This window comes from Passer montanus, unplaced genomic scaffold (assembly GCF_014805655.1).
Source record: "Passer montanus isolate IOZ18808 unplaced genomic scaffold, ASM1480565v1 scaffold42, whole genome shotgun sequence".
NCBI classification, from domain to species: domain Eukaryota; kingdom Metazoa; phylum Chordata; class Aves; order Passeriformes; family Passeridae; genus Passer; species Passer montanus.
This window is the reverse complement of record NW_024369041.1, coordinates 4,605,123-4,632,726: the sequence shown is the minus strand read 5'-3', so window position 1 is coordinate 4,632,726 and position 27,604 is coordinate 4,605,123. Positions and strand designations below refer to the sequence as shown.

General features: G+C 40.7%; 1 protein-coding gene across 3 annotated transcripts in view; it reads left to right on the top strand.

The window, feature by feature from the left end:
• The window catches only part of ANK3 (ankyrin 3), a 339,725-nt gene that overhangs the window by 133,533 nt on the left and 178,588 nt on the right, over positions 1-27,604 (top strand). The window contains exon 1 of one of the 3 annotated variants that reach the window (XM_039719719.1): positions 12,939-13,379. The exons of 1 other annotated variant lie outside the window; for it this stretch is intronic. In XM_039719719.1, coding sequence (XP_039575653.1) covers positions 13,266-13,379 — 114 coding nt within the window. In that variant the 5' untranslated portion in view covers positions 12,939-13,265. Of the gene's footprint in view, positions 1-12,938; positions 13,380-27,604 lie in introns of those variants that run through there. One more of the 3 variants, XM_039719714.1, reaches the window with a different exon arrangement.

The following is a 27,604-nucleotide window of genomic DNA, read 5'->3' as shown; positions in this document are numbered from 1 at the left end:
GAGGAGGGAAGGGGAAGTGGTGGCAAAAGGCATGTTTTATGCCCTGGTCTCAGTGCAAAATAGACTGTAACCTGCTACCTTTGTGAAGCAAAAATTAAATGGAGAAAATGAGCTACAGAATATAAAAATGCATCTCAATTTTATTTATAAGGTGCATACTGCTTTATTTATAAGGTGCATACTGTTTTTATTACTGCTGATAACTCTGCTATTTGTTTTGCATTAATGGCAGAATGGGAGATGTCTTCATAACAATAGGAATTCCTGTCTGTGCTGGTCTGTGTGCAAAGGAAATCTATAGGTTTAGTGGCTTGAAGGCAAAGGCATAGAAAATAACAAGATTACACCTGCCTGCATTAGCAGCCCAGGGGTGGAGCTGCAGAGTAGGGTTTTCTTCAAGTGCAAAGAGCGAGTGTGCCTTGTTGTGGGTGTGAGAGTACCAGCAGCACTTTGGATCTCTGAGTGCACTGGTGAGATCATGGTTATCATAGAGGCTGTTATCATGATGAGACAATTACTCAGCCTACGCAGTGGGAGCCTGTGAGAACTGGCTGATTCTGATTAGTGCTTCTCTTTTTTTTTCTTTTTTTTTTCTGAATAGTATGTAGGTTTTTCATTTGCTGTTCACAAACACATTTCTTGTGATGCAGTCTGAAATTTGATTTTCATGTCGCTGTGTCTGTAGCCTCTGCCAAACTACACAGCTACTCAAACTGCAATTGTACTGGATTGTGGCCTCTATAACTTGAACATTTGTCTTTATACAGTCTGTGACTACCCTTCAGAATATACACTGTAACTTTAGAAAGCACCTCTATGGCTAAAAATCAAATTTTCATATTTTTGCTGCTCTTATAAGCTATGTGATATATATTTAGATGAGATGTATTATCAATTACTCTGATTTCTCTAAATAGCTGTAATTTTATGTAGTGGTTTTGCAAGCTAATGCCAAAAATGTGGCAATTTCTCTAAAGAGTCCATACAAAGTCTTGATTTTTATGTGTGCTGTAAAACAGAGCATCTTAATGTGTAAGGAAAAAATGGTTCCTAGGACTCCTAGGATCTTCAAATGCTTTGGATGGGGCTGGAATGGATCTTAAAGATCATCTGGCTCTGACCCTTCCTCATGGCAGGCACTGATATGAGGCTGATGGATTCCTTGTAGTTCCCTGGGTCTTCCTTTCAAAAAATGGGGGTTATGCTTCCCTTTTCCCAGTCAGTGAGAACTTCACCAGCCCACCACAGGTTCTTGAATATGGTGGATAATGGCTCAGGAACTTCAGCTGCCAGCTCCTCAGGACCTGCAGCTGCATCTCCTCGGGTCCCATGGGCTCGTGCACCTTTGGGTCCCTCTGATGCGCTCAGACAAGCTCCTCTCCTGCAGTCAGTCCTGCAGTCTTCCTTTCATCACCAACGTACCTAGAGAGGCTTTTCCTGTTGCATTTGAGGTTCCTGGCCAGGCTTAGTTCTATCAGGGCTTTACATTTCCTAACCTGATCCTGGCTGCTTGAACAATTTATCTGTATCCTTCCCTGGCCTCCTGTCCTTGCTTCCACCTGCTCTAGATTTCATTTTTGTGTTTGAGTTAATTCCTTGTTCATCCACTCAGACCTCTTGGTGGTTTTGTCTGGCTTCCTCTTGGTGGCATGCATTGCTTCTGAGCGTGGAGGAGGTGATCCTTGAATATCTACCAGCTTTCCAAGGTCCTTCTTCCCTCTGGAGGCTTTATCCCACTAGGCAGATCCTTGAAGAGGCCAAAGCCTGCTCTCCAAAGATTGTTGTGCTCATCCTCACTGGCCTAAAGATCTTCAACTGCATTTTCTTTAGAGTTCATTTATGTGCCTGTCATTTAGAGCAGACATCTCAGCATTCTCTATAGTTTTATAAGGTTTATTTTCTTTAATTCATCTTAATTTTTAGATGTATGGAATAAAAGTAGATTTTTCAAATTCTATTTTTGATACATAGAGAAATAACTTTTCAAGCTTGCCAGAATAATTCAAACACATCACTGTTCTCCTTTGATTTGGATCTTCATTTGGAGCTCTGCTTCTGATAACGTGAAGCAGCTAATGGTCATAGATTTTTACATTAAGAAAATATATTTCTTACCATCAACCTTACTAAGGTATGCAGCACTGAAATCAATAAAATAGTTTTGTACTGTCTCAGTAAGCTTGAATTAGGAACAGACTTTTGGAAGCTGGGGTAGCTCTTGATACAGTGCTCATAGGATGGTCACAAGCAGCACAGATGTAAGAATGACCAAGTGGATCCTAATACATATTTTACAAAGGAGAGTTGTAGAGTTTCCGTTCTGGTCCCTCGCATGCTGTTTAAGAGTTCCCTTGGTGTTAAAAATTCTCGTAGTATCTCACCCAAATCTGGTTGCTGCAGTTGAAAGTTTCTACTCCTACTACTATCCATAGTAATGGTGGAGAACAGACAATTTTCTTCTGCGTTTTGTCAGGTTTTGATGGACTTGAGGACTGTTGCCATGTTCCATCAGCCGTCTTTTCTTCAGGCAAAACGAGGATGTTTTACAGACTTCAGATTGCTCTTGTTGTTTCCCAAATATCCGTATTTTCCTGGCAGCAGGATAGCAGAAGTCAGTCACAGTATACCTGTGGCTCTGCAAATACTGAATGGAAGAGAAAGGTGATTTCACTGCGCAGCCTGTCCCTTCTGCACTCTACTCTGCTGCTTGTCTGTTGGCCTGTGTTGGACCTGCAGGGTTTTATACCCTGAAGACAATGCTGAAGAACAGTCCTTACTTGTCTAGCCTGTGAAAAAAAATTTTTTTCCTTATTTTCACTGAAATTAATCTGTTTTGGTTGAGTTTTTTCCCCCCCACACCATTCCTCTGGTCTTACTTATCATTTTGGTCTAAAGTTTCACTCTTTAACATGCACATGCTTCTTGTAGTTTCATGTTTGCATTGGTAACAAACTTTTCTTATTGCCCAAATCATTAATCAAACATTGGAGAGAAGCAAGTCCAGGACAGACTCTTGCAGAACATCCATCCTTTTTGACAATGAATGTTAATATCTTGTTCCTGAGTTCAGTTACCAGATCCCTTTTGGATTAATCTAACAATCTTTTCATCAACACCATGTTCCTTACCTTGCTTATGAGAATGTCAGGTACAAGTATGGCTCTTCTCCAGTCTCCAATGCCTGTCACCTTTACATGAAATAAAATTAAATTAATTTTATACAGTGTCGTCTTGACAAATCCAGATTGATTGCAGTTCCTCCCAATAACTTTCAGATGGTGACAGATTCAGACACAGATCTCTAGGACTGGAAGTTTGACCAGACCAGTGTACAATTTTATTATCTCCCTTTTTTTTTGAGTTTTCTTTCCCCACTGTGTTCTTTCAAGTTTGGTACTAATTTGGTCTTCAAGAGTGTTTTGCTATCCTGCTTGTTTTCCAGGAAGTCTCAAAAAAAAACCCCAAAACATCAAACCCAGAACATCAAAAAACTGTAGTGGCTGAAATTTTATCTTAAGCCTATATAATTCCCATGTCCTAGCATGAACTGCATGGAGTTATTGTTGTTGTTCCCCTTGTTGTTATCACCCTTGGAGCTGTTCAGGGCAACAGTTCTTTTTACATTTTCTTCTGTTTTGCTGTGTGAAGTATTGATTATTTAAAGTTCAGGTTCATTAAACATTTTAGCCAGAATTTATTCTAGCTTTAAAAGGGAACAATGCCTTATCCCTGATCAGAATTTCCATGCAACATTCCTCCTTCTCAGCCCCTCTATAAACTAATGTAAACTAAAGCAAATCACAGGAGCGGACATTTTAAAAAGTCTAAAAAATTGAAAAATAGTAATCTTCAGTTTTTATGTTGGTTTGCCTCCAATCATCTGGGTTTGCCTAATTTGGGGGGAAAAAGGAAAAGCCAAGAGGGCTGTGTGGGGGGAGAGGCAAATGAGCAAGGTTCAGTGTTATTTGTCTTTGATTAGAGTGTATGGATATGCAAGTCCAAAGCTATTTATTACTAACCACAGATTCAGGGAAGCATTCAGGCTGAAGAAGAGCAATTTCAGAGTTAAAGCAATAAATTCTTCCCATCTCCAGCTGACAACTTTTTCCTAGAAACTTAGTGCCTGAAATAGGACACAGTGTTCCAGAAGAGACCCAAGCAGAGCTGTGGAGGAGAGAGATTTTCTTTCCAGTGTCTTCCAGGCTGTTACATTTGTGTTTACATCCCCAGTGCACAAACTTGTGTTGGTGTACGTTGTTTGCCATGCCATACAAACTCAACAGCTCCCTCCAACTTCATCCTCTGCTGTTTGCAGTCACTCCCTCTAAAGCAGGAGGATACACCCCTCCCACCCCTGTGTAGTGTGTGTTCAGCTCACAGGCAGATCTGGGCAGGAATTGCCACATTCTGTTGTTCTGAATAGGGCACTAACATTACCTGGGCTTTCAGGCATCACATCAGTGCACCTATTCTGTGATAATTATAATTGTTATACAGGTAAGTGGGTTTTTTATTATGCCCACTTGCTCTTGCTAGGCCAAGAGAAAACTTGGCTTCCTATGAATATTAATAGGTTTATGTGAAATTTATGAAGAAACAAAACATTTTTACTTTTTTTAGTGGCAGTGATTTTTAATTTTTTAATGAATCTTTCATAGTTACCTTTCTTGCTTCAAGGGTTTCTTCCAGCAGGATTTCAGCATCAAAGTACTAATGGCTGGACTTTGTTGTTTGTTTGGGTTTTTTCGGTTTTGGTTGGGGTTTTGTTTTTGGGATTTTTTTGAGGTAAAATATACATCTCTGTTTCTAAAATTACCCTGAGGGGGTTTCTATAATACTGGTCATTATTTTAAGGAAACTGAGAATTTTCCACATACAAATGCTTCAAGCATAACCTTGTGGATTTTATGACTGGTATATGAATTTACTTAAGGGAAGTGAGAAAAATGTCACCTGAAAAACATGCATTTGATATCTTTCTGCCTCTTGTTAGTGATTGCTAATGATTCTGCTTTTTTGCATTTTTTTCCCCTATAAACGTCAACTTACTGCTGCATGGAGTGTGCAGAACACTTAAAGCACTGAAATCTCACTCGGGCAGCATGTTGAGATTTTAATGATTCCATGACTTAATTATGGAGACAGTCCTTTGAGAATGAGGCAAAGATGGCCATTTCAACATAGGAAAAGGAATAATGAATAATTAAAGAATCTAATTAAACTAGTTTCTTATGCTGGAGTGGGTTGGAGGTTTCCTTTTTGAATTTATATTTTCATTTCAAATGTTTGCTTGAAGGTTAAGAAATCGTGTGTATACTGGGCAGAGATTAGTGTCTTCACTGAAAATTCTGCACTTATTTTGGCTAAAGTGGGAAGTCTGCAATGAAAGTCAGAGTGAGTAAATATGTCCTGTGTACTTGCTGAGGGAGCCTTGGTCCAGCACAAAATCTGGCAGTGATCAGGGAGAAACTGCAGCTCACGTGTACCTGTTTTCTTTGTCTTAGGAATACTGCATGTTACAAGTAGATTTTCTGTGTATCTAAGTAGTTCAGGGAAATCTAAAAGGAAAAAAAAAAAAATCACCTACCCTACAAACAAGCCAAAGAGCCTTTTTTCCTCCTTTCTTATAATTTCTGCATTTTTGCACCACAGAAGATCAACAAAAGAAGTTATACAGCTGGAAGTCTTGGGGCAACTGGGAAATGCTGACAACTTCAAAGAGCCTTTCTTGTGACCTTTGCACATGGGTTCTTTGTTACACTTGCTCAGCAACTTTTTATTTCAAAATAAAACAAATAAGCTGCTCATAACGTGCAGAGCTTGACAACAGGAAAAATATGCGGGCACTGGGTCACTCGGTGCACTCCCTACTGCTGGCAGTGGGTGGGGGGAATAACCCATTCCAGAAGGTGGTAAAGTGCTGCCTTTGTCCAAAGTTAAAAGTACTTTTCCTTTTGGGGCTGTGTCGTGGTAGGGAAGGTTAAATGATATTTTCATGATGGCAGTATCTTGCTAAAGCAGAGAGGCCTACTGCCCCTGGATACACATTGTGCAGTCATTTATGGAAAGTCTCACTTGGTCAAAATGCCTTTTTAGCCTAAAGTATGTATTTCTGACTCAAACATAACAGAAATCAAGAATATTAATTAAAGAGTACTGGAAAATGATCTACTAACTACAGGCAAAGGTGCTGCATCTGTTTGTGACTGATGCCATCCCACTCTGTTTGGTACCTTCTTTTGCTGAAGCACATTCACTTCCTGGCACCTTTTGCAGGTTCTGCAGTGGTTTTTAATAAAAGCTTTTTGTGTAGCTTTTATTATTATGAGACTGCTACTGCTCCAAAAAAGAGACAGCAGGTGGGGGGACTTGATGCCGAGAAACTTGAAATACCACAAAGACATTTTCTGCTGCTGTTTTGGGTTATTTTTAAACCACTCTGAGACAGGGAGTTTTCCATCTGAGATGAGCAGGGAATAACTCATCTGGTGTCTGTTTGGGGACTGGATGACCTGGCAGAGGAGCTTGTGAGAGCCACCTCCTTGATACCTGCTCTCCTTATATTGGAGGAAACCCCAGCTCGGGCTCAGTGTTCACTGGATGTGTGAGCAGATTGCTTTCATGTGTTGGAGCAGAAGTGAACAGATGCAGCAGTGATTAATTGACCACTCAGGGTGAAGTTTGTAGCTGAATCATAAAATCCTGATGAATGGCATTTTGTGTTTCTTTTTTTGAAGCTCACCAGGATGGGATTGATCCTCCTATCATATCACAGACAGCGTTCAAGTTCTGCGTGTGGGAGTGCAAAACTGATACCAAGCCTGCTTTTGCACTTATTCCTATATATGCAGGGGTAGCTTTTCCTGTTGGATGTGTCTGCAAATGATACCAATATAGACAAAATTCCCAGATCAAAACTCAGTTTGATGCCCTGATGCACCATTCCACTGACCTCCTGGTCACCCTGCTGTAGTTTGCAGTAGCTAGGAGATCACGGTGAACTAGGCAGAGAGAAGATCAAAGTAGGAGGTTAATATTCTGAATATACAGTTTCAGAACACCACTGAGTAGTTCCAAGTGAGGGTTGAAAACTGTGTCACTGTGACCTAGTGTCAGTTTGGGATATAAGTTCTACTCCTTAAGATGTGTGAAAGCAGTTTAATGCCATTTCCTCATGATCTTTTTCAGCATCCCTAAGATGCTGGCATTCCACATGAGAGTTTCAGTCCAGACTGTAGTATGGTATTTGAATTGCAGGGGAAAAAGGTAAAGAAATTATTTTTTAAAAGTGCATGCTTGTTGCACTTGCAGTGGTTCCCAATAAATATAGAGTTTCAGCAATATTATTCTTGGCAGAGGACGAATGGGAAGAAAGTTGTTGGTGTGTTTGCTCTGCAACCATTTAGAAGTTATATATAAAGTATGAAATTCTTACCAGTGTTTTTTGCATTGGATAAATTTCCTGGGCTGCTCGGCAGTTCCATCCACAAACCCCCACAAAATCTATCTTGCAATTAGTGTGCCTCTATAAATAAGATACATCAGTACCTTTTCCTTAGTTGGTCATGAGTCAGAGATGAAACTCTTTACACCATCCTCTCAGAAGAGTTAATGTTCATTTGTCACTGTGAGCTCCCTTTCTCAGTGTAGGCCTCAAACAAAATCACCCTGATTTGAAAGTCAGGGTTGGTGATCTCTAGTCCTGGGTGCTCTTCAGTCTTTTGAAGTCCTTTCTCCTCAGCTGCTGCATGAGACATTGCTTCCCTCTCCCAGTTTGTTTGCAGGAGGATTTACCATGCTTGTGTGATGGCCTGGGACAGCTGAACATTTATTTTCCCATTTCTCCTGCCCCTGAACCCATGGGCTGAGTGAGCCTTGAGTCAGCTTTTGAACTGTCCAGATTTACTGTGCAAGTCTTCAGGGCAAACAAGAACCTGTAGCAGTTTTCTTTAAAAGTTGTGTCTCCAGCCTGAAGTTAAAATTCACAAATGTGGCAGCCATCCTCATATCTGAGTAAGCTGGACCACAGGAGGTGTAATTTCATCAGTTATGCCAAAATGTGTCATCCTTGCACAGAGAAATAGTAATTTTGTTCTTCATTCTAAGAGCTTAAAAGTGGCTGCTGCTTCGATCTTGTTTCAGCTCAGAGGGCAGGTGATGTGTCTGGGGAGGGCTCAGTGAAAAGCAAATTCCATGATGGTTTTCTGTGTGGGTGTTTTGGTTTAGTTTTGGTTTTTGTTGTGGTGGTTTGTTTGGGAGTGGGTTTTTGTTTGTTTGCTTTTTGTTTGTTTTTGTTTTTAGAATTGTTTTAATTTCTACTTAAATTTCCAGTAGGAAATTTAAGAAGGGTCATTTAAAAAGTACTAAGCCTCTGGCCTTTATCACTGCATTTGTGTCATTTCCAAAGCATTTTTAAGCTCTTGTGCCATAAAGAAGTCAAATAAGAAACAGAACATAATTCAGTACCATTCCAAATATTAGCACTGTAAAAGTGGAGTACAAAATGCAATTTAAGTATTTTCCTGCTTTTTAGTGTAGGGCATACATCCCTTTCTGACTGTCATGTTTCCCCAGTTCCTTTGGGATTGTTACTGCCAAAATAGAATTCTGCTAGAAGAAGCAGGTGGTGGGAGAAACTCAATGCAGCAACACAAAAGAGGCAAACAAGCCTTAACCTCTCTCATTTTCCATTCATTTGCTGCTTAGTGACCTTGACCTTCTGCATGTTTGGAGATGGGTCCATCCTATCCTGGACATCAAATAGTGAAGAGGAGCTAAAAAGTGTAACTAGATGCTAAATAAACTTTTAGTCTTGTTTGGTTTTGTTTGTTTGATTTTGAGACACGAGGCCTGCTAGTCTAACTAATGAGCAGATGAATCTTAAAAGACTCATGAGATGTTTTTTTTTATGATTAACCCATTTAAACTTTTTTAAAAATTTCTTCTGCCTAGTCTTCTCCCCAGATGTTATTTTCATGATTTTTTTTTTTTTAATTTCTAGTAAGTCTTTTTTTCCCTTCTCATTTTCATTGCTTTACTCAACATAATCCAAAGCAGGGCAATAGTGGCACTTGTTCTGTACCAGAAAACTCAGAAAGTAAGAATATAAGAGTAGTCTAATAAGAATTGGATTACTTCTCTTCATGTGTTTTCCTTTCCTTTGCTCTCTGTTATTTCTAGTCTATCTATAATACTCTTTTCACCTTTGGGAAAATGTAGCATAGTTTGTTACCAGTAAAAGTTTTCAGAGTGACCTTCTAGCACTGTGTGTGATTAGAAGCCTTTTTGGATCCATAGTGATCTGAGAGGTGTAAATGTTCAATGTTTCTGTGGTGTTCCATCTTACCTAAAACCTCTCCGATTTTCGTAAATCTATTTTTTGGCATTTTCTTAGCAAGCTAATATTTTCATGAGTCTCTTTTTTTTTTTTATAATTTGTTCGAAAAATACTGGTAGAAATGACAGTACTATCTTTGCTCTAGAAGCTGCTGACCAATTGATGAATTAACACAAGTAATTAGACTGTGAACACCTTTTCCTCCTGTAACTTTTTGTGTTTTTTTCCAAATCCATCTCAATGTTATATGCTAATGCTGTTTTTCAGTCTCTTGAATCTAGTTTAACAGTGAGACTAGCATCTTAACCTAAACCAAATGACACACTTTCAAGTTGATAAAATCCCTTCCTGACATTATTATTGTGACTTTGTGAGTAGATGAAGCTGAGTAGACGTTATCCTTGTGCTAACACAAAGTGTAAATTTCCCATTGTTCAAGTAAGATACAGTTTATCGCTCTTTATCAGGACCCTATGGATTGTGCTGAAACACTCATTGGCATTTCATTAACTTTGTAATTAAGGGTGAAATCAAATAGCTTAATTATTTTACTGAAGTCTGAAAAGAAGCACTTAATGAAGATTTTCAGTACCCAATTCCCTTGAAGTGAGTTATGACACATCTGGCATGAAAACCTTCACACTTCACCCAGCTTTCATCTGGCAGTGCCCAATCGCCTTCCAGTGAATGGTGCCACTTCACCATTTCCCCAGAAGCAGGAGTTGTACATATACAGTTGCTTTTCCACAGGAGTCTGAATCTTTTACTCACACTTTTCTTGTAACCTCTTTTCTGTTGGAGGCTATCCCAGCCTACAAGCTATAAGGGATCTTTCTTTTCTTATGTTGATTTTTTTTTAAATCATAGCTAAAAGATAATTTCTCAAAACCGTGGCTTGAAAAGGCATTTTTTTCTTTCTGAAATCTAATTCTGGAGGAGTTTGGACTTTGTAGTTCAATCAGGGATTGTAATCCACATAATAAAAACATCTGCATGTTATGTCCAATTGATTAATTAGCTGAAAAGATCCTTGGGATGAAGCAGTCTTGGCTGACAGATAAAATCCTCCAATTTATGCATATCTCAAGGGATTGTGTGAGTTCACTTATTACCCTCATTTCTTAGCATTTTTTCTCATTAATAAAAGCTTGGGCTGCTTTCTACCTGCATAGAATACAACCTGTGCATAGGGTGGCACGTGGGCATTTAAGCTGGATACGTGCATGTTATTCTCCGTGCCAGAATTTTTAAAAGGATGCTTCAAGTATTTGAAACACCTAACACTTGATAATGCATTATTTGTATTTTCATTTAATGAGGTTATTTAGGCATAAATTACAGGCTTGTATGGTTAAAAGGCTTATAGGACGTCACAGGATTAGCCAGCAAGCGGTGAATGACAGCAGCATTCACTTCAGCTGTGGCTCAAATAAAAGTTGGTTTCCTAAGGCAAAGACTCATGAGTCTTTCCAATCCAGATGGAAATATGCTGGGAATAAGAGGGATCCAACTCCATTGAATTTTGTTGAATCCACTTTCAGTTCTGATTCTGTTGTATTTTCTAAGCACTTCCATGCTAATGACTGTGTTCTATCAGACAGGGGAACTAATGTCAACTTTATTTTACAAAGATCTGAACTTCCAAGAGGATAACTGCTAAGGTCATGCAGGCAGATTGTAGGCTAGAAAGTAAAGCTTTGGGTGCCTTTTAATAATTTTTTTTTTTTAATAGGCACAATGCAGTCTTCCATTTCCCACCAAAATTTGAGATCACTGTCCTGCATGAGGTACCTTCTTCAGCCCCCATGAACCAACAGCCTGGCCAGCTCCTCTCTCTGGTAGAGCTCCTGTGCTAGAGCAGAGTCTCCTCACTGCTGCCCTGGGCTTCCTTGAAGAGCTGGGCCAAAATCCAGATGCCTTCCTGAACCTGGCCTTGGACAGCTTGCAGTGGTGCCCTGATGCTCTGGGCATCCTTGGGACACTATCTTTACATCTTCAGAAATGTATTTATTCAGGTCTCTAGAGAACATAGAGAAGTGGGAGCTGACTGCTTCTGGTTCACATTTAGGCATTGCCCGAGTGCAGCATTCCTCTTCCCACAGCTTTCCAAAGGCAGCATTCCAAAAGGCTTCAGAAGCCCCTCAGTCGTGGAGGGGGAGTGTGGAGAGTCACATGGTGGTGTGTCGGTACAGGAGCTTTGCATGCACACAGAAACCCTGGTTTTACTGCACCAGCAAGAAAAATCCCTAAGGTCACACAACTGGCCTCCATCCTTGAGCATTCCTTAAAAATCACTCCAAAATAAACAACTTTTCAGACCTGATTTTTTAGCTTGTGAACAGGAGACAAACAGTGCACTGTGTGCTGCCCTTTGGACAACATATGATGTGTTCAAAGTAGTTTCTGTTTTGGAGACTTAAAAGATTATTTTTCTTTTAGCCATGTTATGTGAAAACTAAAGCATGTTGCTTGCTGGGCCTCAGCAACCAGAATTCAAAAAATGTCTTTCAAGTTCAGGGTGAGAATATTTACAAACGTGCGAGACATTTCTGGATTTTATGTTGCCCTGAGAAGATTCAGCCTGATTTGGCTAGCTGCACTTCAAATTTAAATTTCACTTAATTTTTACAACAGATTCTGGTTTTTTTTCTTTCTGCAAAGAAATGCTAATACTGTGTTAAATACACTGGTTTTGCTTGGAGAGACTTTAGGGTTTTATCTGAAAGAAATCAGACTCCCTTAAAACGCTAGTCTTCATTACAGTGAAGCATGCTGCTAGGAATACTGGGAAAGGTTAAAAACAGCAGTCTTGAGGCAAGCTGCTGATTGTTCATATTTGTGCACAAAAAATATGGTTCCTTATTTACTAGATGCTTGCTCTGTGTTCACCCTAGTAAAAGATCCTCCTGCAGGCCTTAATACTGCTGCTATTTTACCTCCCCTAATGAATATTCAAAAGCTGCAGTCATTGAGGACTCAGGTGGCAAAAATAGTAAGATGATTGAAGCAAGCCTTGACATAAAAGCCTAAAAGTACATTTCCAACTACATGGAAATAATGCCGATTTCCTTTTCTGACCACGTAAATGAACAGTGCCAGAAAATCTCCCATGAATTAAATGCCTGTTTCACACACCAGTGTGATTGCATCTTTCTCTCTGTATGATGTGTTGTAATAAGTATGTTTAAAAAAAAAAAGGGAAAAAATACAACAGGGCTTTCTGTAATCCCTCTGTCACAAAATGTATTGGAATTGAAAAATCGGTATAAAGGACACACTGTTAAGATATGGCAATGCATGCATTGTTTTCTACATAATGCAGTCAGAGTCTCCATGGTAAAAAGAAATTTTTATTTTATTTTTTTTGTCACCATCAGCAGTTAACCTAAAGTAGGAGCTGCTCCATTTCATTATAGGTTAAATGGCTTACTATACAAAACTAGCTGAGAGACGTACAGCGCTAACGCTGCATTTTTTTAGTAGGTTTTAAAAACGTGCTTGAAGATCAGTGAAGAAAAAACAGTGCAGCATATGTTATTGTTCTGGAATTTTTTTAATAGAAAGCGCTCCTTTTCAGCATTCCCCCTTCAGTGGAGTCACTTAGACACTTCCAGCTGGTGGCAGGGGATACAGCCATAATACAGCTTTCTCTGTCCCAGCTGTCTTTTTCATTACGTTAAATGCATTACGATGGCTGCACCGCCTTACAAAGGCTCAGGTGCAGAAAGGTATAGGAAGAAATCTGCAACTATGTGTTTTTGTAGTGACTGCAAGCTTCTGCGAGATCTCTGAATCCTGAATGTGTTCCTGGCTCTGGTCGCAGATCTCCTTCCAATCACTGGAACATTTGCTGTAAGGGCTGGCTAAAGGTGCCCGAGGAAATCACCTTTTACAAGGGAGCATTGTTGTAAAGGATTTTTAATGCACTATGGCTCACGCAGCATCACAGTTAAAGAAAAACAGGGATTTAGAAATAAATGCTGAGGAAGAAACTGAGAAAAAAAGAAAACACAGGAAAAGATCCCGGGATCGGAAGAAAAAGGTATCTAGTTCTGTGCCAAATTCTGAACAGGGATTCTTTTGTTTTAATTTTCTTACCTTGCAATTGAAGTATTAAAAGCTTGTTCTTGCCTGTAACTTGGTAGCTGTCGGAGTAATTTGTTAACATTGTAAAATATCATTTGTAACCACGGCTGTGGGGTTTGCAAAGCAATTGAATGTTTAATTGGATATTAGTTGATTGCAGTGATGATGCAGAAGGTGTGCATTCATTTCCCACTTATGTTACTGTGATATGCAAACTGTCTGTGAGTTGAAAATAGTTTGTAACCATCATGTGGGGTTTAATGCTGAGCTTTCTCATGGGTTTAATAGCAAAGCATAGCATAATAGTTTAGTCTTACATGCAGGTTACTTAAAAGGGATGTGTGTAGAGGCAGATTTTTTTTTCTTTGTGTTGGGACTGTGTCACATGTTTGGCTTCTGAAACATCCATTTTTGGGATAATGTTACAGAAATAAGGTGTTTCAGTGTTTCTCTCCTTTTCTTAACGGTGAGCAGTTTAACAGAATTGAGCTGTAACAGTCTGTTACTAGCAACTTTCTTTTGTTAGGAAAATACGTGGCTGAGATTACAGAGCCTGGTTTTTCTCTGCTGTAGATTTGTCTCTGCAGAAAACCCTTCAGCAAACTAGGATCTGAAAAATTCAGTAGGCACTGCATTGCTCATTGTTCAGGTCAGGAGCCTCTGTGTGATTCCAGGCTTACTGTTTCTCTCTAAGGTATAAAGCAAAATAGTTATGGTTTGTGGCATAATGACAGATAAAGAGGCCAGCTACTTTGGCAGCTGTGAGGATGTGTCCTTATAAATGACACCTTGTACTCTGCTCCATAGAAATAAGGCCCTGCCACAATTTCTTGTCTTTGGCTGTATTTCATGATAATTTTTTCAAGAACATATCAAGGAGCCAGTTGCCTTTAGAGAAACCTGGGCATGTAGTATTTCTGTGTGCCTTTGTGAAATCCCCCTGAGGGGGGGACTGGGTAATCTTCATATGCTCAGAGAAGCGGTGCATGTGCTTCCTAAATGGCATGTAGATTTCCTCTAACATATGTGCATCTTTTGCTTGGGTGAGAGTCAGCATTTCCCTGCCCTTTTCTCTTTCTCCTCTGCCCTGGCAGTACTATAGCTAATGAGAAGCACTGAGAAACCCACTGCCTTCTGTTCTAGCGAGCACGTTAGGAGACTCTTAACGTGCTGCAGTACATTTGCTGCAGCCAGCTACACTGGAGGCATTTTTTCTGTGTCAGTGTGTAGGTCTTCTGAATCATCTTCCAGCATAAAGGACAGTATGAAGATAAGTTTCTGTCTTTGAGGTGAATTTTGAGGTGCTGCTGTTTGAAAGCAGCCTGAAGTAGTAATATTTTTCTTGGCTGCTGTTTAGGTTATGTGCAGGTTTGTAATGTTGCTGTCAGGGTGGGTTTCCCCCCAGCTGAAAAAGACCATGGCAGTAAGGAATTAATTGTAGGAGCTGTCCCCTCAGCCCAAGTTTACCTATGGCTTGTGAGCTAAAATGTATAGTCTCTCAGCTGAATCTACTCATGCTGCAGGAAGCCCACGTTGTTCTTGATGTGCTCAAGTTTAACAATAGCATGCCCAACCAGATCCATGCACTGTCTTTGTGTAAGGGAGCTTCCTCACAGCTCAGAATTAGAACAATATAGAAGGGATGTGGCAGTGAGAGGCTCTTGATTCAGTGAGGTGAGACAATTGCTTTGTGGACAAAAATGCTTTATTGTTTATACAACACTGCTGTGGAGAGGAAATCTCTCAGCAACCAGAGTGGCACATGGATAAATATCTGCCTGTTAACCTCAAATATATGGATTTCTCTCAGTATTTTATTTCTGCATCTTAAGAATGAGATAAAATAGAGAGCTTTTGCTCCACCAAATGCTTTTTTTTGTTCTCCCCCCACTTTAGAATTTGGTAGCTTATTCCAGTTTCTTTCTGAGTTTCCTTAGGACTCTGCAGATTCAGAACAGGTAGAGGCCCTGTCTAGCAGGAGAATGGAACAAAACCCAGCAATTGCTTCACTTACCTCTCATACATTCTCATATCAAAGACATGGTTTTGTTACCCAGTACATAGGGCGTAGGAAGTCCAATAATTTGGTTTGCCATTTTGTGCTTTCCTGACTATTTAAAACATTTTCCCCCCAAATTTTCCACTATGAGTAGTGAGTCACTTCTTGTTCCTCTGCACCACCCACAAGCAGGCAGTACTCGGGGATTTTTTTGTTGATCACATGATACTGCACAAAGCTTACCCTTTGCTTAAGCAGCATGCAGAAATATCCTTTAGAGTCTTCCAATCACTTTGGAACAACAAAGAATGCTAATGCTTCTGGATGATTTATACAGTAAAGAGCCCAAGGCAACCAATGGTTAGAAAGTAAGGCTGGTGGGATCAGCCAGTGTCTCAGTCTTGTGTGATACTAGCAACAGTCATGCTGATTTATGTTCCTGTTTAGTTGGAGGATGGCAGTCTGAGGGGAATATTTCACTGCTTTTGACTGGTTAAGCAATTTGCAGTGCAGTAACATTCCTGTGAAGGCTTGCTTCAAGACTTGTATGAGAGAAATGACCTTTTTAAAAAGACACACAGAACACAACCTGTGTTTTGTCCCATCCCATTTGATTTCAAGGTGAAGTATTTTCAAATTGCCTCTCTCAGCTCTGTGGAGAGGCTGTGCTTCTGTGCCCTGTGGCCCCACCACACTCCTGTTTGCTGGCATTCAGGACATTCCAGGCCTTTGCTGAAAGTTCAGAGCTTACCTGGCTTAACTCAGGCAAGAGAAAGGGATAGGGCCAGCAAGTGAAAGATCTGCATTATACAGGTTTCCCATTTATTCTGTTCAAGTTTATATTACAGCTTCATACAGCTCTGCTCTGGATGGTTGTGCAGTGTCCTAGACTGAAAATAGTTTGAGTACATCCAAGGGCAGACCTGAGCCTTTAATGGTATCGCAGAACAAGCCAAACCTCTCTTAAAAATAAGTGATTGATAGGATAGCTTGCTTGATACTAGCCAGTGCAGCTCTGTCATGTGTAGTTTTGTTTGTGAAAATTAGAAATTGTTTGTCCTATAATAATGTCTGGACAGAAATTGGTTGCTTAGTCAGTGCCTTTCCTAAAATAAAGGTGAAACCTCTGAAGGGTTTTTTGTGTGCTCTGTTCAGTACATATCACAAGAGAAGGACAGGTCTTGGCACACAGTCAATGATTTATGTTTTATACAATATTTAGTAGGACTGAAGTGATTTCCATTTATGTGTAGTGCTCAGAAGCTCTTGTGTTCTTTGGGAACACAGAATGATTTGATCATAATGCAAAGCCTGGCTGCTGCTGTCCCTGAGATGTTAAAGGCTGTTGCTGTCACGGCTTCTGCTGCTGCAAACTTGTGGCCATCAGGGAAAGTAATCCATGTCAATGTCACAAATCCTGCTCATTTCCTCATAAGGCTCACAGTGTTTGAAGGTTTTACTAAACTCCCAGGTATGCTGCAAAGATTGCCTTGCAGTTTCCTAGTGGAAATAAATGGAAATGCTGTGTCAGGAATGATCAGCCTGTAGGTGTTGCAGCTGCTTTGAGGAGCTTGTGCATTTTCTGGGCTGGGCTCTGCTGCCAGCTCCAAGGGCCTGTGAGAGATGTCTTGGGCTTTCCTTTCCCCTCAGCACTCCCAGGGCTCTCAAATGTTTTACAGACCTCAGCCGTGTGAAGGTTTTAGTGCAAATGGCAATTTTCATATGCAAACAAGTCTACCAGTTACCAGGAAAAGCTCTAAACTCAGATAATAACTAAAAATCCCCATTCTTTTTTATTTCATCTATTTTCATTATTTTTAAACAAATCTTGATCAGAGATCTGTTTCTTGGCTTCTGGACAGTTGGACTTGAATGTTGTAGAATCTAGATATGTTGAGTACAAGTGATTGTTCTTTCTGTCACTTGTGTTAAAGCACAAACAAGGCAGATATTGCTCTAACATCTGGGAACATGACCTATGGTAAGGAAAGAGATTGTGTCTGAAAGAAAATTTGATAAGTCTGTGATCTTTTCTAAGTGTGAGAAAAATTTCAGTTATGTCCTTGATTTTGGACATGATGCTCTGTCAGAGGCAAATCAAATTAAATAGAAAGGTATTTCTGATAGATTTTATGGGGCACTGGTGGATGGGATATCTGCTAACAATGCTGAATTCTTACCAGCATGGAGCTTGGTGGTGAAAGAGTGTTTCTATTCAGCTAGAAAAACAATTCCTTCTTTGAAGATGACCCCAAAAGGATGAAACTATTCCATTGTATTGTGTGGGGAGCACTACAGCATCATTTGAAGTGGGCACTGCTCAGTGTTACTTCGTTGTTTATAAACCCACAACAAAATTTTGCGCTGTTACATTTTTATTTAGTGGGGTTTAGAACATTTACCTTTTCTTTTTCACCTTCCTGATGCCTCGGGGTTGTGCTGTCACAAGGCATGGCCATTAGTCACTGTGCAAGTGTCAGTTTGGGTTAAAACCTGTGTTGTGCCAAATGCTCCCAGCTTGTGGTGGGAGGGGATGGGCAAGAGGAGGGAGGACCAACCATGGGCAGCAGCCTCACATTAAAGGGAGGTGGCTCCACAACTGGATTTACAGCTGGACTCTCGGGCAGTGTAAATCAATACTGCTACTACTGCCTGCTTGGTGTTAACACAGAGTCTTTTATCCTTCTGGGTTTTCCACCCAGGCTGGGCTGGTTTTTTGGTGGGCTTTGTGTTTTGTTTTTTGTTTTGTTTTTAATTGAAAGTTGAGGGAAGGGGAAAATGGGATGCTGTTGAAAGCAAAAGTAAATTCAAAGATGGTTAGTGAGCAGTGATTTAAGAAGGAAAAAAAATCTTACATGATTATGAGTGTATGAATATTCAACCCTGTGCCAAAAGTCCAAACTCTGCTAATTTCAAGCTCTTAACTTGCCTGAATGGATGGCTTCAGGATAAATGATGCATACTTTGATGCTATTCCCTTTGGGCATTCATTAAATATTTGTTACTGTGAGCCAAAATACTTGTCAACTAGTGGAACTGACTGGGCACATGCTAAAATGGAGTGTTAGACTCATTCAGATCTAGTTTGACTGGACCAGGGAGCTGGGGGGAGGAGGTGGGTTGAGAACTATGCTGTTGGTGGATGTGATGGAACATACGTGGACAGAGGAGAGAAATAGAGAAGAAAATAAATTGTGAGTTGTAAATTGTATTAAAAAGAAAAATTGCTTCTCAGACAAAGCCTGATGTATTCTCACAGTGATTTGCCTGAAGTTCAGACAATAAAAGGCTGGATTTGCTGCTGTTCAGAAGTTTGTGCAGGCCACTGTTAGAGTCGTATCAGGGATTAGTGGCTGAGGAGTGGGACTAGCACAAATCTGCCTTGTGAGGGCAGAGCATGGGGTTTCCAGGCTTTTATGGGCCCCAGTGCTCCTGTCCAGCTGGAAACCCTGGAGGCCTTTCAGCACTCTGGAGAATGATCCCTTCCTGTCAGACTGGGACGTGCTGGGTCACCCATCACCTCAGGTGATGAGCTCAACAAAGGTGGCACAGCTGCCCCACGCTGTTCCTCACTCCAGTTACCTAACCCAGGCTATACCCCTGTGTTTTAAAGCCAAAACTCTAGGTGCCTTCAGAGGAAAACTCAGTGTGTGTGGGGCAAGTTAAAGGAATGCCCTCATTTTCAAGTACTGAGTATTCTCCCGCCTTGCAGCTTTAGCTTTGGGCATGGTATCTCTGGTGGGTTTTTGGGTTCATATAACACTTAAAAAAAAGAATTTTCTTCTTGTGTCTGTTGCCTGGTGTTGTATTTTTGTGGAGTTCTGCTTGGTTAGCCAGTGCTCTACAGGGTGGATAATTACTGACCACCACAGAAGAGATCAGCTTCTCCTTTTATTTATTACAGAGATCACTGTGTGGTAACTAGGAAGGGAAATTCAGCATGATATTTCTTTAGTATTTATTCAAGGAAGACTAATGTAGAAAGGAGAATTACATTGAAATAAGAAGATTGTCTTGTTAATTGAAAAGAAAATTCATTTTGGGATGTATTTTATTTTTTTATAAATCATAATTTTGTCAAGAAGCTGAAAGCTCTGACAATTTAGTAATGTGAATTTGTCACATAAAAGATTTATTGCACTGAGATTTACACAAGCAGTTGCCTTTGTATTGTGTATCAGAACTAAAACTTTGTTTTGGTTTTTTAGTTGCAGAAAGACATGCAGGACATGATCTACTTCATACCTGCCTTCAGCTGAAAACTTTAGACAACTTCATATGATTTTGTTTTAAAAACCTGAAGTATGTATTTTACCCAACATTTTGTTTGTTCAGCAGTGTTCTATTCACAGTTTTGGATTTCACCTTATTGGGCAGCCAAATGCTGTGCTATCACAGTTTATTTATCAATTTTAAATTTTAAATCTCAGTTTGAAAAGTCATTTCAGCAACTTTTATTTTTTTCATTGAAAAATAATTTAGAATTAGAGAGAAAAGCACAAGACAGAAGGGTTCACTTATGTTTCTGTTACCCTAGTCCATATTTATCCAGTTGAAATCCATGGGGTTTTATGGAAGAAGTTGCATCTTGGTAAAAGTGGTGTATCCATGTGCTGTGATAGCACACTGATGAGTGCAAGCAGGAAATGAAGGTCTGTACCTTAACAGGAATCCACAGCCGCATCCTAGCAGGGTACCCAGACACAAGATCTCCATTTAATTCATGGGTGCTGTGTGACATTTCACAGAGCCTGCTGCAGCTGCCTCAACAGCATCTCCACCAGTGCCATTAAGCCTGATGTCTCTGCTCAACCCAGCTCTACCAGGAGCCAGGCAGGCTCCCAGCTGTGCCTGGTGCTTCACCTGTTAAATTCATAGCTTAAAATACAAAGAAAACCCCCTCTGTGACCTTGTCACTTGCTTCCCTAGTGAAGAAGGAGACACCAGCTCTAGTGGAAGATGTCCCTGCCCATGTCAGGGAGGCTAAAACTGGGTGATATTTATTATATTTCCAACCCAAGCCATTCTATGATTCTGTTAATTACATTCATGTATTCCACACTCATTTGTAATACCCCTATAAGTACAAATGCACAGATGAGATAAAGGTGTAATATGTCAATTGTTTGTATTTTTGAAAGCAGTGAAGTATATATGGTTTTTCTGTGAAATCCTGTCAGCTCAGCTCTGAGCTACAGGCCTGTCCTTAACCCTCCAAGCTGCTGCCTCTTGAACTAAGATGCTCTTAAGTACCCAGGCTCTGCTGGAGAAAGAGAGGAGAGTCAGAGAAAGGTAGTAGAATTGTGAGTGCCAGGAAAGGATTTCCTGGAGCTGCTGAAGAGGCAGTTCTTGCATTATTGTGTTTTCAAAGCAGATCCTTGAACTCTGGTGGACTGTGGGCAGCTGGTAACTGACACAAATCCAAGGATTTGCACGTTTGGTAAGGAGAAACCACAGGGTGTAACACAAACACCTCTGCACTAATGATGATGTGGCCTCTCAAGCTGGGATGGTGCTCTGGTACACAGCTGCTTGTGTGGCATCCTTGTGCCCTCCTCAGCCTGAGCACCAATCCTGCTGCCCTCTACAAGAGCAGGATTTATGCACAGCAAAACACTTTTAATGCACATATGACATGGGTTTGTGTGTGCAGGGGGGGAGATGGGGGTCAGGGCCTTGCCTGGGACTCCCCAGCTGTGTGTTTTGCACCAGTGCATCCAGAGCCCTGAGCTGGGCATCTCCAGGGTGTCCCTGCTTCCCACAGGGAGCCTCCTGCTGTGTTAGGGACCACTGACCCTGGGAGAGGTGGCGTGGTGCTGCAAGGGGTTTCATTTCAGAGGAAGTGTGTTCCCTTTGCAGTGGCTCCAGGAAAGCCTGGCTCAGCCCAGTGCCAGAGCTGTTGGCCAGGCTGGGTCCTTAGGGAGAAGCTGTCCACAAAGTTGTTAACAGTGTTTTCAGAAGTGCTGTGGCTGTGTGTTGTTGCCCTGAATTTTTTAAGCCTTCTGATTTTTACATTCTTGTAACAAACTTTCTCACACACTTTATGTGAATAACTTATTGTTTTGCATTCTTTTATGGAGGAAGAGAAATTTGATGGACTGGTTTGTCCAGTGTCATTGGAGAGGTGGCACTGTCACTCTCCAATTCACTGTCACTTTTGGAAATCTATAAATGTTGGAGTCAGAAATTAAAAGTACCTTTTTTACCATGAGAAGAGCAGCGTGTCCACATTGTGTTATTTCATGTCCTATAGGGACAGTGTGTGAATATTTTTTCTTCATTTCTGTAATTTACAGTGATTTTGTTCTATTGCTGACATTGATTGCAAAAGGAATTATAAATCCTGTTTTTAATGAATGGACAATTTGAAATGAACAAGTTGTTAAAATGAAAAATTTAATGGTCTTTTTAAACTTGTCTCTTTTCCTTTAAAATTCTTCAAATTAAAGTATCACCAGTGGTTTCTGCATCACATTCATAGTTCACAAAGCTCAGAACAATTCACAAGCCAGTGTGGTTGCTGATACCTAACCTTTCAGTTAGAGCAGCCTTGTTTGCATATTCTAAAGAGCTTTACTTAAAGGCAGTATAGTATATAGAAACTATCTGACACTGTCCTGCATGTACCCTCTAACAAATACTACTTTTACCTGCCCTGTTTCTCGTTGTTAGAAGACACAGTTATGGAACTCACTTTCTGTTCCACACATGGGTTCATTTTCTGGTGAATTGTAAATGTCAGGATGCAGAATAACTCCATCATTGACTTCCTTTAGTTAAACAAGATTTTCACAGTTAGCTGGGCTGTTGTCCTTCCCTGTGTTCTCTCCAGATGGGTGAACTTGAGGACGTACTCCCCGGCCTTCTCTGGGAACTTGTTGAAAAGCAGAGTTGTGCACTATCCATTGGATACCTGTTCCTTCTGCTCCCCAGCATGAATTTATGGAGCATTTTACTGACAAAAGGCAAAGGTGGAACTGAGGTACTGACTGTAGTTAGCTACAGTCACCTTTCCAGTGTTGAATCAGAGTGTCTTATACACAGGCATTTACAATACAGGCACTCAGAGCTTTAGATGAAATTGCTTCATAGGTTGAATAATTTTATTTCCTCCCACACAGCTTTTTTTCTTTCTCCCATAACTGCATTATCACTCTTTCTGGACCCTACTGGGGTATCTCTGAAATTGCAATCATTTCCCTTCCATTAGTCACTGGCTGAATGGTGAGCATTTGCAACCACCCCAAGAGCTGAATGTACCATTGGCCTGTGAGGAAAGAGTGATGTCTGGGTGCTCTCAGTGACCTGTTCTCCTGCTCCCTTTGGATTTGTATGAATCTGGCAATCACCTCTGGTGCTGAGGCCAGTGTTTTCATGCTCAGACTGTAGGAAGAATGAATGCAGACATTTTTCACAGACAGACTGCTGGCTAGTCCCTGAAGTGCAGGTGGACGAGCCGTGCCCAAGGGAATAGATCTCCCCAGAGGAGAGAGATGTGCACCAAGCACCTCGTGGTGCAGCAAGTCAGGAAAGAGGCTCAGTCTGTGAGTGAGTAAATGCAGCATTTTCCTGAAGTGCTGAGGAGGCCTCTCTCAAAACAGGCTTTTTTTTTGGCCAGGCAGTAGCAGACAGTATGTTCTGGAGGGTGGCTATGGATGGCTTCTACAAAACAAAACTCTGAAAAGTTAAAACGTTGCATAGTGAAATATTTCTAAGAAGTGGGTGGCAAAGGTTTCCTCTATTACATTTTTACCATCTAAGCAGAAAAAACATCTTCAAGGAGAATTGGTGAACACACTGGATACCTGCAGTCCTAGTTTTTTGTGCCACCTGATTTAATATGAAACCACCACCACTTTGAAGCTGTTAAACATCAAAATTCTGATAACTAAAGACTGCTGTTTTTCTACCAGCCTGAAAAGATTAAAAAGATGTTGAGAGGAAAACATGTCTCATGACAGTGGGTGCACAATCAAAGTTTCTAAGTAGGGCAGCCTGAGGAGCAGCCAACGCTTTTTAACAGTTATGGGAAAGTGTATGTTTTTTGATGTTCCTATCTGATATCTTTCTACCTTTTTTTTGTACTATCAAACTGTCTGTTTATGCTCAAAGAAGGCTTAATAAATGTTTTGCACACTCAGCACACACTGCCCACATAAAAAAGGAAAAGTATGCCAACTTCCAAGTCATCCAAGCAACAAACAAAGAATAGGGGGTTCACCACTGACTTTTCCAGTTTCATCAACAGTTTATTTAATTGCTGGGGTTTTTGTCCATAAAATATCTCCATGTTTTTGTTCTTGTGTGTTTTAAGGATCTCTTTTCAAATGTCAAGCACTGGCTGTTTTTCTGTTCTTGATCCAAAATGTATTTTGTATGTCTTGCATAAGGTTCATGGCCACAAAATACAAAACCCTGTGCAGAGTTTAGAGTTTTTTAATGACCTTTGGGCTGCTGAGTGCTGTCCTGGTGTGTGCCCTGGTGTGTGACCTATTGGCTGTGTCCACAGCTATCAGGAACCTTTTTGCTGATGTCTTACCACAATTCTAGAAGAGAAATAAATTTTTTAAAGAATTTTGTGCTTTCTGAAAAGCTTTTGGTGGAGAGGAACCATGCATGATAACAGTTCTAATTATGATTCCTGGTATTCAGTATAAATTTACTGGTTTTTAGATTAATTTTTTTAATATTATACCAAACCTTTAATTAAAGGCTGTTTTAGAAGGACTGATCATGTTAGGTAAATTGCAGATAGAAACCCATATTGTTTACAGAGATTTTGTAAAGCTCTTTAGAATTTTTTGTGTCCCACCCAAAATCCAGTGAAGTTATCCAAATCCTGGCTTTAGAAGTGCATAAGCTTAATCTAAAACAGCCAAATATAGTGTATTTTATAATGTTGTATGTGTTTTCTTGATGGCCTATGTGCATGTTATCCTTGAAGCTAAACTCACTGAATTGTGGTCAAGTCAGAGGTCCAATTAGCAGAACCATTGAACATGTGCAATAAATTCAGCTTGAAAGGCCACATGCACAATCTGCCTTGGGTTGGAAAGCCAAGAGATGCTGTGACCAAACAAGATCCGCAGGGAAGCTGTTCGGAATTGTAGCCCTTTGTTCCCAGCAGCAAAGTTGCCCCTTTCTCCTTGTTTACTACCAAATGCAAATGAGCAAACAGGGCTGGTGCACTTTTAAAGCTAATCAGTTTGAGGGAAGATAGGAAGAAAGGAGTGAAAGGATTAGACAGAGCCTTGATGTTGAAATGGGGACAGCGTTTGGATGGGAGCAGCAATGGCAGAGAGGGAAGGAATGACTGAGGCAACTGACCCAGAAGTTTGGGTTTATTTTGGCTGCAACTAGGTGCTGGAAGATGAACTCCTCATTCTGAGGAGCTCCTTATTAACTCAAAATGTTTTCCCAATGCCAAGTCAGTAGGTGAAACCTGGGAGAGAAGGAAGCAGAACGGGAAGGACAAAGTCAGCAGAAATTCATCCTCTGCTGGGGCCTGGGCCCCCAGCCCTGCTGAGTTCAGGGAGGGCTGCAGCTCCTCTCAGGACAGAGCCAGCAGGCTCTCTGGGCAGCAGGGGCAGTCCTTGGCTGGCAAGATGGCCAGGGGGACATCTCTCTTCCATGAGAGCATCCTCTGCACTGCACGTGAGCAGGCAGGGAGCTGCCTGCAGGGCTGCTGCTCTCGGTGCCTGGCTGCAGGGGGACTGCAGTGGTGCTTGAGAGCCCCCCCTGCCCAGGCAGAGCTGCTGGGGGAGGGAGTCAGGCCTCAGGGTGGGCAAAATGACAAAAACCCTCTAGGTGTGTGCAGCAGGGTGAGAAATTTAATTGTTTGGAGGACATCCAAGCAATTGCATCTGATTAAGTCCTTGAAAAGACAATATCTGTTACCTGGTTGCATGAATTTATACAGGGGTATAGAATATAGTGCTTTGTCGAGGTCCACATGCAAAGAGTTAACCACAAATTAATCGAGGCTTGTCAGATTTAAGATATTTCTGGTACAGTGTTGAACAATTAATGTACGCCCACAAAATAACAATTGTTCCCTAAAATTGTAGTCTGCTAACCAAAATATATTCTTTTTAATTCTTAAAGTTTAGTGGTGAAAATGAAATTCAGCTTAATGTCTTTCTGTGTGTTTCTTTTTCATTTGCAGTAAAATTTTCTCACATTTTCTTGACAAGTCAAAAATCTGTGTCCTAGTTTTTGCAAGACATGCTCTCTGTGCCTGCCTGCCTGTTTCCTAGAAAATAGTTGTCCAAATGAATTGTCTCAGAAAGGAGCAAAGGTCATGTCCTAAAAAGGAAAGGAAAGTCACAGATTATATTAATATTCAAACTTAACAATATCTTAAGGAAAGATTGAGAAAATAAACAAAAAGAAAAATAAAACCTGCGGGGGGAAGCAGGAGGAGATTGGGCAAAACTAGCCAGAAAAATCCCTGCCAGAGCTTCTGGAGGCTTCTGATTGGAACTTTACAATACATTGGGTCTTCCTGTTCATTCAGTTTTGTCTGTTTTAGTTATTCAAAATAGCATTTTTAAATAAACACGTGTGCTTAGTAGTGGTAATTGATTTTGTTAATATCAATTATTTTATGCATTTATTGTTCAGATGGCTATTCAGTCCTGTGCCTCGGATAGTTTTGTTAATGCAAACATAAATTGAATATATGAAGCCTTATTAACACGAGGGCTGCCAGGAACTGGTTTTATTTCACAGGTAGCCAGCTATGCAATTCTATAAATGCCATTATCTGTAGTTCTTGTATTTGACAATTACAGATTAGGGCTCTGTAGCTTTATGGAACATTTTCTAGCAGTAAAATTTAGGTGTCACATGTGGTGACCTTATTTTGGGTACATCCTGCTGTTTGGTGAAGAGACATTGGTGGCAGGAGAGGACAAGGTCAGAGGTAACTGGGGTGGGTTGCATTAACCAGCCTGAGGATGACAAGGTGCACGTGTTGTAAATGGCACACACAGAATGTTTAGCAGCAGAGCAGTGACAATTAGGTAGGATTTTGGACTCCCCTCTGTGATGAGAAAAGGATGAGTTGTTTTTTGGGAGACTCTCGGCAGTTAGGGGAGCAAGGCTGCTCCTTCAGCCTTGCACTGTTCATGTACTGCTGATATGTTAGAGAAAGATTTTCTTCACTTCTGATTGTATTAAAGACATCAGGGTTTCACTTTAAAAGGTGCTGCAGGTCTCCTCAGTCTGGTTACATTGTACATGGAATTTTCAAAAACCTTAGAGCCGTGAGCCAGGGTATTGTTGCCTTTCCTGAGTGACGCTGGCAAAGGCAGTGGGAGTGCACATGGGAGTCCACACTGGCAGCACAGCCTGCAAAATGGGGGGAATTCTCATCAGAAAGGAAGGACTTAAATCTTTCCCTCTAGAAAACCTTACATTAGAGCAAGGAAAACTTATCTTTGCTTTTAAAACCCTCTAGCTGCTGGAGATGTACATGCTATTACAGTTAAAATGCATGGGAGAAAATGATGCTGTGTGCTGGGCATAGATTTTGGGTTTTAGAAAACAAGTATTTTGCAACTAGATAGATTGATCAGCTTTATGTGTTTAGTTGATAGCAAAGAAAAGCTTTGGGCAGTTTCTGGTTTTGAAATATTTAGTTTTTACTTCTACTTTCAGACAGAAAAGCATCTGGTGGAAAGGTGCACTGTTGTTTCTCAGAGCTCAGAAATGACTAAGCAAAGTGCATCCTATCTTTGCTTTTGTTGTCATGGGTCTGGTTAGTCAAAAGTGCCAAATATTCTGGCTCTAATCCAGCCAAGTTCCTAAGCCTGTTTGTAATTGGGGTGAGTACTGAGGGAGCACTGTGTGCTTAAAGCTGAGACCAGTCTGGGGTGATGTTTGATTACCTTATCAGAAGAGTTTTCAGGAGGAAAGGTCCGTCCTGAAATGCTCTGGGTGATCCCAGCTCTGAAGGATGTGTGTGAGCACCGAAGAGCTGGAGCTGGCATGTTTTACCTTAACTAGTAGATGGAAATCTGATCAATTCAAACACTTGCTATTTTAAAGACATTATTTTCTTCATAGATGTTTTTTGAAAACCGGTGTTAGCAATATTTGTACACAGGTGGTCAAACACTGTGAGAAAACCCTGAAAACAAGAATAGTGATAAGTCCATTATATATGGCCTGGAAGGCCA